Here is a 12,213-nt window from a genome sequence, read left to right as displayed (position 1 = left end):
TTTTTTTTCAAAAGTTAAAAAGTCAAAGTTTTAACTGTTTTCACTTCAGTTAGAATTAGTTGCAATATTCAGAAATTTTAAGTTGTGTTATAGTTTTTCAGTCACACATCATATAATCCTTTTTTGAAGGCAGAGTTTCACTTTAGTGCCCTAAACCTGTGGTCCCCAACCACTGGTTCGGGGACCGGTACCAGTCCGTGACACATATGCTACCGGGCCACACAGAAACTCATTAATTTATAAAGTACCGCATTTTCTCCGACTTAACTCTCGCCTGTACCACTAAACACACCAAAAGATTGTTAATAGATGTATATTACAACTCCATTGTTATAGTACATGGGACAATGCACATTAATGGACATATAAAATGTTAATGTGCCAGATTGTAGCCTAAGGCTAATTTTTTTTGCTGTTTTTATCTGCTACACGTAGAAAGTCGGTCCGTGAAAATAATGCATACATTAAACCGGCCCCTGGTGGAAAAAAGGTTGGGGAACCCTGCTCTAGAGGACTAAGTAAATAATTAATATAATTTAAATTCAAATACTTTCACTGCATAATTTGTAAAAATGTGTAAAAATGACAAATGTGAAAATAATAAGCAACATATTTATTTTTTAACAATGCATACGGCAGGAAACTTCACAACCAGTTTGAAAAAAACAAGTCATTTAACTTTAATACAGATAGTATTTACAATATGTACATTCTGAGATCACTTCTGGATAGTTTTGACTTATTAGCCAATGAATACCAACAAGGAAAAGTATATATTAAATGTGTGTCAAGATTATTGTATCCAGACGGTCACTGTTCTAGAACAGTGATTTCCCACCGCTGTGCCATGGCCCCGGGAAATTACACAATTTCCCTTAAGTGGCAGGATTTAAATAATTAACCTGTGTATCTACAGTGTTGTCAAATAGTATTTGCTGCTTTCTAGGTAACTTGTTTGCATGTTGCTCACACCTAAATGATCAGATCAGACTATTAGACAAACATAACCATGAAATAACTGTGGTAAATCGCTTTTTTGTTAAAGCGGTGTTCAATTTCACAGGCTTGATGAATGACAAATACAAGAGATCGCTTGAATAGAACCTCTCAATGTAATAAACCAAGTAATTAGCCATTATCCACAAATGGCAAAACCCTGGTAAAGTGGCACTGGCAAACCTTCCCATAAGAGGCCGGCCAACATCCGAAAGGTCCTCTCACTAACTGCCTCAGTTAAGGTCAGTGTTGATGACTAAACCAGAATAAAGACACTACTTAAAAATGGCATGTATGAGTTTTCATGTTCGAAAACCCTTCAACGTGCTGGTTATTAAATTAAGTTCCTTGAATCCAAACAATTATGCAAAGAAGAGTGAACCAAATGTGAAATACCCATTGCTAGTAAACGCAGCGGTTACTGCTAAGAGTGGTATAAGCACTTATAAGGTTTTTTTCACATAATGTAAGTTTGGATAGTTTGCTTTCCTTAATAATACAATCATCAATTTAAAGTTTTGTTACTTATCTTTGTCTAATAGTTGAGTCCGTTTGAGAATCTGAAACATTCAAGTGTGACAAAGATGCAAAAAAAAAGTAGGAAATGAGGAATGGGGACAATTACTTTTTCCACAGCACTTTACCTGTTTACTTACATTTTTGTTAAAGATTTTTGTAATGTAAAATATGTGCCATGGCTCAATAAAGGTTGGGAAACACTGGCCTAGAAGACAACGCAGTCCACCTGTGGGCCTTATTGAAAAGATGCTGCTGCTGAAAGCGTTTACGTTTGGTCATCAAAAGCATATTGTAGGGAAAAGGAGGATTTGTGCATTCATAGTTTGTAGGTTATTTCCTGCACACTCGTAGCTGATACATAAATGCTACATTGGCAGTTCACATTGACAATAAGAAACAAAGTGATTGTTCACCATTAGAGGAAGCCAGTTGTTACAGTACTCCCTTTATATTATATTATTACAGTTGAAAGCTGCACTCCACCATGATTGGTGGTGTTTTATTTTTTTACATTAAAATAAAATTACAATCAGAGTTGACTTAAACGGCAGCGGCAGCGATAACCGCACTCTCCCGCCGTCCCTGCTTTTTCAGCAGCTGGATGCGGTTGTGCACGTAGAACTTGATGGCCCGCCAATCACGCTGGTTGCTGACGAGCAGCGGGCAACGCTCTAGGCAGCGCTCGCAGTCGGCCTTGGCGGGCACACGCAGCTCCACCAGATTGCGCTGAAGGTGCGTCTCCACAGAAACACGCTCCGCCTCCGACCAGGGACGCTTCAGCACGCCGCGCTTCCCTACAGGAGATCAATACTGACATTGGTGTTTGAAAGTGTATAAAATATTATAACATTAATAGCTATCTTTAAAAAATGTGGGAAATACTTTTTAAAAATTGATTTCAACGGGAAAAAAAACACTGAAAGCGATCTGAAAAAGACTGAGAAGAGATCCATCCATCTTCTTCCGCTTATACAAGGTCAAATGGCAGGGGCAGCTGCCTAAGCAGAGAAGCCCAGACTTCCCCCTCCGCAGTCACTTTGTCCAGCTCCTCCCGGGGATCCCAAAGCATACCAAGGCCAGCTGGGGGACATAAGCTACACTGCAGGGTCGGATGTCCAATTTAGATTTTTTTGTCAAATCTGATCATTTTAGTGGCCGTTCACATTAGAAAAAAAAAGATTACTAATGTAAATGTAATCTGACCGTATGCAGACATGATGTCATAACGTCGCACGCACTGCATTGTTTACGTAAAAAAAATGGCTTCAGCTCTTGTCGGTCTCAGTACTGGCGCATTTGTGGCAATTTCAAGGATTTTGTGCAATCAAAGTCAACATTTTCTGGACCAAATTATTGCACGGAGAAGATTAAGAAGAAAGAGGATAAGTATTTTGGCTCTGGCAGTTTTACAGAATATTTTGCTCTGATGTCTGCATGAAGAGCATGTCTGCGGGCGAGCAGTCGGAGACAGGTAGTTGCTATAACATATTATTTTCACCTGTTTTCTGCTGTGTTGTCAACTATTTATTTTGTAACTGTCTGTTTTGGCGAATAATTATGACGCTTATCACTTTTTAATGACGGATTAATGCGACCTGAATGCGGGAACGTTAACATTGATGACGCATCGCATATATATCCGATTTATATCCACATATTAAAGAGGCCTCGGTCACACTGACATGAAACAATCCGATTCAGGTCACATATGGGCAAATAAATTGGAATTGACCTGCAGTTTGAACAAGGCCATAGACACCCCAACATGTCCTGGGTCTTCCCAGTGGTCCGCAACTGGTCAGGCATGCCCTAAATACCTCCCGAGGGAAGCGTTCGGGGGGCATCTTGACCAGATGCATACAGTATGATACCAGTATCCAGTATAAAAAAATGGTGATAAGTAGAGAGTAAGTTAATAGTAATAACCATTTGCTAAGCTGCGTTGCGGTGCTCAGACGGTGCTAAATTGGTACTAAATTTAAAACAAGATTACTGCTGCATTAAACATTATGTCGCTACTGGTCCAACAATTCCTAAAAAATAATGTTAAAAAAACAACTTAAAGGAATCACCATTAATTAAGATTACCTGATTTGGGTTGGGCTGATCTCCTCTTCTGGGCGCCGACTCTGGAGGTACTGACTGTCGGAGTGATGGGCGGTCGCTTCTTCCTGGGTGGTCTCCCTCGTCCTTTCTTCTTCACTAGAACCTCCACCTTCTCCTGCACTTCCTCTTTGTGGTCATCTGGCTCCGTCTCTTCCGAGAAGGAGTCTGCTGAATTGCCGGACAACACTGCCAGGCAGCAAGATAATGAGGTAATTATTTTAAGTCATTTAGGTCATTTATAACATTTAAAAGCCTACCGTCCAACTCGAGACAGATGTGCTGCAGGCTCATCCCGCGAAAAAGCACACCTTCCTTCTCCCCGTAGAGAATGACACGCCCTACACTACCCATAAGGACAGCGTCCCGTACAATGGAAGAGCAGTTCTGCGTGACATGATACTGTGTCTCTAAGAAGTTCTCTAGGCGTTTGGTGGCACCGCCTTGAACCTCGCCCTCCTCGAGAAGCAACAGCTGAGTGAAGATGGCGACCTGTCGGCGCACCCTCGTCCCTGTTATTACCCCGGGGTTCTTGGCCCCGCTGGCTCGTGCAAGGTTCCGCAGGAGGTCCGTGCCTCGCAGAGGCGTAGCGGGGGAATGATAGGGGCGGGAGAAGACGTAAGGGCTCTCGGGGTCCACGCCTACATGGCAGCTCATTTGAAGGAGCAGGTCTAGGCAGGACTCGCAATTCGGGGGCAGGATAAGGGGTTGGATGCGCCCACGCTTGCCCATGACCCCTGCCCTTGGGAGATGGCAGAGAACACTGCGTTCAAAGGGGGACAGGAGGGCCTCCATGCCAGAGGGGGAGTTACAGAGACTCTCCTGCGGGGCAGCTCGCTTGCGGTAGTCCAGAATGGTGAGCTTTGCCACCTCGCACTCACGGTGGCGGTTGTAGAGGATGAGCAGAGAGAGGCTGGAGTGGCAGAGCTGACGCCAGGCCTCAGCGGAGCGAGTGTGGTTGAGCGCGACGAAGGCAGACCTTTGCTGCTGTCGGAGGTGGACCAGCAGAGAGGAGAGGGAGGAAAGAAATGGGGAGATGTGATGCTGACTTGCCCTTGTAGCTTCCCCAGTCTTCTCCTCTGGAGTGTCACCCTCGCCATCAGCACTCAGCTCTATATCTTCATCCGGATCTATGTCTGGTTCTGGCGTCGGAGGCGGCGCCAGATCCTCTTCTACCTTTGGCGGCTCCTCGTGCTTCTCCCTCTTCATCCTGCGCCCCCGTCTTGGAGGAGACGCCGGCAGAGGAGGAGGCGTTGGGCTCTTTATTCTGGCCGCAACTGGAGTAGAGGCGGTGCGCTTCGTGGGAGAGCTAGCCGCCAGTGGATTCTTTTTGGAAGCGGGAGGCAACAGAGAGAGCGAGAAAGAAACGCCGCCAGTGCCTGTACGTGGTGATTCTCGCTCCTGGGTGAAGAGCGAAGGCGGTGTTGCCGTTGGGTTGGGGGGTGACGACTGTGGTACTGCAAAGGAATGACTGTGAGAGGAGGCAGCGGTCGTCGAAGGGTGTGGGGCCGCGTTGTTGGAGTGTGTACGGAGGTGTGCCAGCTCCATGGCCGATCGGACCTCGGGCTGGCTGGCGTGGTGCTTCTCCAAATGGCGCGGCAAAGAGCGATAGTGGCGCCCGCAGTACGGACAGTGCTGCCGCCGGCTCACGGTAGCGCCACTGGAGCTCCCAATGTTTATGTTAATGTTATTGTTGATGTTGGTGGTTGGGGGCGGCGATGCTACGGCGCTGCCCGTCTGAGGCTGAGACCGGCCGGTTGGCCCTACGGACGAACAGGGGCGGCCGGGCCCTCTGGAGGAGGTGGGGGTGCTCTTTTTCTTGGCACCGATTCCTACCGTAGGGATCTTGCGCTTCTTGCGGCGGCGGAGCACGCGGCCCCGCATCTCCTCCATGTCTTCCTCTTCGTCGTCGTCATCATCCTCGTCGTCGTCGTCTTCCTCCTCATCGTCGTCCTCCTCACGGTCCGAGTCACTTGGCTCCGAGTGGGTGAGCGGGGAGGAGGAGGGCGATAGCGACCAGGAAGGGGTGAGGTAATCAGACACAGAGAGAGTGAGTGGGTGAGGCCCGGCTTCTTCTTCCTGGTGGATGAAAGAGAACCACATGAACCAAACACAGTAACCATTGATTTACTCAACTTCAAAGAGTACTAGGCATTTATCAGGGGCAAGGCATTTGTGGACACACTGTCCATATCACATCATACCATTGCGTTCTCGCCCCAGTCGGTCAGGCTGTAGTCCACCGTGATCTCCTCTCCTTTGGCGATGTCCCGGATCGCTATGACGACCAGCCGCACCTGAGTCCCGCAGTGCACCTCACGAATTCTACAATTGGGGGGTGGGTGAAAGAGCACAGGGCCCCGGACACCCCCGGCACCCTCTTCGCCCAGCTCTGGCACACTGTCAAGGCACAAACGGAGTATTGACAGAGCCTGCGTGGTTGGTTACTTTGGTAACAAGGGCCCTCCTCACCAGAGCTGGGCAGGATCAGGGAGATAGTAGGGGCTGCCAGGTGGGGGGAGGCAGTCCTCCGCGCCCTCTGGGTACTGGCCTTCACCTGGTGTAAATAAAGGCAATTTGAATAGACTACAACAGGACTGTTTTTACTCCCATTAGCATTAGCGTATACCAGGACTGTAGCTGTGCTCCGACATGCTCTCTTCTTCCTCATCTTCTGTTACGTATGCTCGGTCACACACCTTCACGGGTGTCCCTTTACGTTTTCTCCCACAAACGCGGCTGCAAAAACAAACAATAAATCACCCTCCCCACCTTTTATTGAGCAAGTGATTAGAGTTAAAAGTACTGTCAGTAAAAGCAATGCAACAATAAAACGGAGATATTATAGTTATAATACATAGAGTGAGACACTGTTAGCATCAACACATTTCTGTAAAGCTGAAGTTGAGGAATCTGGAAAGCTAATAAAGTCGGTGTAATTAAATTAGTCTTAATTTCTCAAATAATTCAGTTTCCTATATTTCCACAGCATGGGATTCCACTGAGTGCATTTTTAATGCGTTGTGAATGTGATGCAGGTTTTCTGCGTGGTACGTGTTCTGCCAACGCAAAGACTTTGTGAGCAGCAGCGCAACATAGCTCCATGAGGCCAGACAGCGGGAGTGATGATACCGACAAGTCCTCATGGTGAATTTGCTCGCATTAGCGTGAGATAAATGGCATGTGAGATTAATTCAACAGGCAAACGGTCCAACCAGAGAGGAAGAGAGGTGGACTTGCTTGGATTTGGACCAATTTGTCTTTTCTGACTTGTATATGTTAGACAATGTTGGCTGCTCTTACTAAACAATGCCAAATCATCAAATCATAAGGTTCATGCATTTTGGCGTGAGCTTGCAGACGGTTTTAGATGCTTCTGTTTGCAGGGTTTTGCAGTCTTAAAATATTTTAGTGTGTGTTTAAGTACCACAATAATGACAACCGTGATCATTTTGGTCGCAATGACTTTATGAAGCCATTATATTTATTATTTTGGTTGTGTATATTTGAGGGTCCCACACCCCCTCCTTAACACAGACAGAACCAATTTCATTGCTTTTGGTTGTGATTTATACTTAGGTGTAAGATCTTGCTAAAAGAAAGAGTATATTTTATTTGTATTATTTGTTTGTTTTATTTAACTTGGATTTTAAAAGTTGAAATTCCAATTACAATGTTAAAATATATGACATACAAGTTTATTGCATTTCAAAGGGTATACTTGCATTATTATTATGTATCATTACATCAGTGGTTGATTTCGTCTCAAAATAATGTTGACAATATTATAATTTATCTGCAATAATTTGTAGGCCAATATATAGTCAAGCAATATTTGTTATTGACCCAGGCCTTGCTAAAAGCAGCTTTTTGTATGCACTAGTATGAATTGATTGGTGAGTGTGCAGGTGTACCTAATGTGGTCACCGGGTGAATTTACCGTATATACCGTTTATAAAGTATATTTGTGACCATGTCTGGAAAAAAATAGCGGTGATATTGGTCTTCAAGATATATATTTCAACATGTACATTTTCAAAAGATACATTTTAATACTGTTGGAGAGGTTGAGCCGTGGTTTCATTTGCAATCTAAAAACGCTTTCAGAATCGAACACCTTGCAAACAAACTAACAAAAAAAACGTTTAAAAAGTGACTTTGGAACATATCCAGTCATGATCTGAACTAGGGCTGCACAATCAATCAACATCAAACCGACATTGAGGTTTTAATTGGTGCAATAACCAAACCACAAGAGGTGGGGGTTGTTTTCTCTGTCATCACCAGCATTTGAGTGACATATATGTTCGCCAATCAGAATTGTTGAGCCTCGCATTCTTTGCCTCTTAGCCAATTAAAAGAGTTTAAGGAAACAGCAATCAGGTTTTTTCTCAAATTCGTCCAGCCCAAATCTGGACCACAAAGAAGTGTTTTAAATGTATATTAAAATCATAATAGGTCCCCTTAAAAGGCTGTAAACTATTTATTTTCGGAGTTTGGCAATCACGGCATATCTTGGCTTCAAACGTACATCAGAAAAAATAACAGCGACTCGGAAGTACAAATCGTGTTTCCGGGTGGTTTGCTGGCCGACCAGTCCAGTGTCTTTCGCAACTGTGGGGGCCTGGTCGAAAACTACGATTCGTATTACCATTGTCCTGATACAAAAATGGTACCAATATGTATTTTGATGATTTTTGAAATAAAGGGGAGCACAAGTGGCTTTATTTTAACAGAAAATAAAGTAAAGCAATGACATTAAACAATTTTAGAACACAAATTTAAAAAATGGCACTGAAAACAAAGACATTTTCTGATTGCATCAAACACTTTTAGAAGAGTAAAAATAAATAAAATGGCATTCAAATTACATGGACTTCCCATTTTCTAAATTTACAGTGCAATCCGAAAACAAACCAGTCCATTAACTTAGTTCCTATTAGTTTACAAGGCTGTTTTGACTCTGCTAATATACTGTACACTAATAATTGGCAACGGACCAACCAGCACAATGCGTCAACTACGTACAGTATTTACGTCTATGAGCATGAAATTGGAGATTTATTTGGCCTTAGGGTCATCTGGCAGGCTTTTTGCACTTTTCAGACAATGCTGCAGTGGGAACGGCCCAGTGGGCTTTCTTTGCGGGTGGCTTTGGGCAGCTTCTTTTACGGCACAAGCGTCTTCATTAGCTTTCAGGGCATTGTCCTGGCAATGCTGGTGCTTTGGGTGGCTTTTGAGGTTTTATTTGTTGATGTGTTCTTTCCTTGCGGAGTGTTTGCTGGGCATTTGGTACATGTGGCACACAACAGGTCTTCCTTTCTGAGGGAGTAAAGAAGTCTTGCACGATCGACAACATGTGTGTTTACACTGTGAGCTACAGGGAAGTTTACAACTTGCTATGTTTAAAAACGTGAACATTTTCATTTTCAAATTGTGATGCTCCATATTTGGGCTGAGTATAATAAACGATTTGATCGATTATGGATCAATACCTTTTAATTTTTTTGCAATATCAATTTGAAAACAAGGCAGAATATCCATTATTTCAACCGCCAGCCCCACCCTTTGCGGTAGTCCCAGTGTCATGCTGACTATGCTAATGTTAGCTGCTAACAACAAGCTGTTAGAAGCAAAACAAAATAAAGGGAGGGACTGACTAACACTATAATATCACCCATTTTTGCAGACCATGAAGATACCAACATTAACAGTGTTTCCCATATATTAATTTACTTGTGGCATGGGCAGCCATCCTAGATCAATTAAATGGACTGCCAATGGAGCTTGTAGTTACAGTGCCATACACTAGGCAGCATTTTGCATCGTAACTAATGTTGGGCAGTAGCTTGTTACATGTAGCAAAGCTACGTAGCTTCACTATATTTACCAGTAGCTTCACGACCTTTTAAACATCTCATTGACCATCTCATCCGGATTCGTTGTTTTGTAGGTGGCTTATTTACGTGCCTCCACTTCGACTGCGTCTACTCCCCGTCATCTTTGTTGTAGTTTTAGCGCTTCCATATCAAGCCTACTGACAGATATAAGTTTGAACTATATACATACATAAGATGCATGTGAATGTACGAGTCGGTCTGCCCCACAACAAGAGAATAGGGGAAAAAAGGAGCGTATTTACATCAGCGTGGACTACAATGGCGGACTGGCACAAAGTACTATGGGTAAATCTCTACCATTGACAAAAGATTGTTTAGAAATATCTCGCAATGCCTCTACAGTGTGATTTAAACTTTTAGGGACTTATACAGATCCCCAATTTACAACAGCAGGTACCAAGAGGCAAGAAAAGATGATTTTGCATAGTAGGGCCTCTTTGAGTTGCATAAGTGGTTTAAACAATTGACAAGGAAACACTCTAAAGTTATGGCAGAATATTTTGTTTGTTTTTCAATGACACAAAGTTCGGAACTGCACAGAAGTTGTATAAGTATGTTTACTTATATAGCCCTAAATCACGAGTGTCTCAAAGGGCTGCACAAGCCACAACGAATATACATAATTAATAGGGTTTCAAAAGCTTTGATAGTTATATTTAAGATCATATAATTGTGAATTCAACATACTGTATCTATACAACATATTTGTTTTTCACATTTAAACAAGAGTCCTGATCTTATTTTGTATATTGCAGACATGTATATGAGGTCAGGTGATGTTTTTAATGAACCACAAAGCAGATCTTAGATCATTTTCATTCATCAACACATCCAATGCTAAAGCTAGCTAAGCCAGTTAGCTTCCCAAAAAGAGCGTCAAAACACCACGAATAAACAACTGGGTGGCTCGAATTACCCATTTAGTGACGCCTGATCGCATACTAGAGAAATAATCAAAATATACCACATATAAAACACCGTATATGCGTCGCTTGGTGTCATAACATCAGGCTAAAAAATTAAACACAAGAGAGCTTGTAACGTGCGCCTCCAGAGCGAGTGTTTAATAAGCAAGCAATGTAGCCCGGCGGAATAATACAAGAAAAATGGAAGACGCGGTGGACAGCAGACTTTACTCACCCACGTTGCGGCGGTGGTTTGCTGCCATCCCCGTCGCTGTCGAGCGTCGGTGGCTCCCGGTAGTCAAAGGGTGACCGCACATTCTCCGCCATTAGGACTGCCTTCCCTGCTGTGGTGTCCGACGCGCATGCGCACAACATCCTGTTAAGTGGTGGATGCTGTTTGGCTGCCAGTACAATGGGGTTAGCAAATAAACAAACATTTGTAAAAGTTATCTTCTTTGATTTTAATAATTATTTATGTAACCTCATATGAAATTACTTGTTTATTACAATACAATATAGGCAATACTCCATCCATCCATCCATCCATCCATCCATTTCTACAGCTTGTCCCTAAATACTGTGGTTCCTTAAAGGGAAACTGCACTTTTTGGGAATTTTGCCTGCAGTTCACAATCCTTAAGAGAGACAAGAAGACAAAAGTTTTTGTTTTTTTTTGCATTCTAACATGTAAAAATCGGCTCATTCTTGGTGGCTAGCAATGCAGCTAATGAGAGCAATCAATTCTACCTCTAAATCACTTTAAAAATGCATTCAAAAACTGTCAACAATACTTAATTTTGTAACCTGTATATTAACCAAACTTTAGCGACATTGTTATTGTAAGAGCGAACTCTGAGGCACTAATTTTCCAGCGTAATAACACATCCGCGTATTATGGTATAAGCCATAAAAGCTAACTATGGCAAAAGGTAAGCTGAATTCTACGTCAGTACGAAATGCATTTGAGTTTGTAAAGCACCACACAATGCGATAAAACATCAATCTGTACTGACTGAATGAACAATCATATTATAGTATTTGTAAAGTACTAGCCCACATTTCATGTTGTGTTTGTACACAGCTAGCCAGACAGCGTATGTACTGTAGTTGTAATAACACACATGGCGTGCTGCATGTATCATGATCATTATTAATATGACTCACTCGATGGACAGTTGTGTGAAGTGAATTACATTTATATAGCGCTTTTTCCCAAGTGACTCAAAGCGCTTTACATTGTGAAACCCAATATCTAAATTGCATTTAAACCAGTGTGGGTGGCACTGGGAGCAGGTGGGTAAAGTGTCTTGCACAAGGACACAACGGCAGTGACTTGGATGGCGGAAGCGGGGATCGAACCTGCAACCCTCAAGTTGCTGGCACGGCCACTCTACCAACCGAGCTATACCGCCCCTGCTGTCTTGGGTACAGCAGGCCGGGAGGTTTTTTACGGTTTATCTGGGTAAGCACTCCATTTATGTCGAAATAGCATAAGTCAAGTTCCACATTTACAGCGCCAAAGTCACTTTCACCTTACTTTCTTGGCTTCAGTCTGCTCCAACGTCTCATCCTTCCTTCATGCTGGCTTCTAAAACCAATAGTAGTTCAGCCTCAGTATATTCAGCTTCAAAAAGATAAGTTTGTGAATCCTCAAATGTCCAAAAATAGTCATCTTCTTTGTCTATTACAAAACTGACTCGCGTTTTTTTCCGGAAGTAGGAACACATTTTTTGCCAGGAGTCGGAAGTGCACTGCTATGGAAACGGAAATAAATGCGCTGAGGAATTAGT

General features: G+C 43.2%; 1 protein-coding gene across 1 annotated transcript; it reads right to left on the bottom strand.

Annotated features, from left to right (window-relative positions):
• Positions 1 to 610: 610 nt before the first annotated feature.
• LOC133605872 (uncharacterized) lies at positions 611 to 10,807 on the bottom strand. Its single transcript, XM_061959202.1, has 7 exons — positions 10,659 to 10,807; positions 6,248 to 6,357; positions 6,091 to 6,175; positions 5,823 to 6,018; positions 3,879 to 5,697; positions 3,604 to 3,807; positions 611 to 2,309 (listed from the first exon to the last, which is right to left on the bottom strand). Exons 1-7 carry the CDS (start codon positions 10,796 to 10,798, stop codon positions 2,056 to 2,058), a joined length of 2,808 nt encoding a protein of 935 aa, XP_061815186.1. The 5' UTR covers positions 10,799 to 10,807; the 3' UTR covers positions 611 to 2,055.
• Between the last annotated feature and the right edge of the window lie 1,406 nt (positions 10,808 to 12,213).

The sequence above is a fragment of the Nerophis lumbriciformis genome, linkage group LG05, assembly GCF_033978685.3.
Source record: "Nerophis lumbriciformis linkage group LG05, RoL_Nlum_v2.1, whole genome shotgun sequence".
NCBI classification, from domain to species: Eukaryota; Metazoa; Chordata; class Actinopteri; order Syngnathiformes; family Syngnathidae; genus Nerophis; species Nerophis lumbriciformis.
This window is presented reverse-complemented; position numbering and strand designations above follow the sequence as displayed.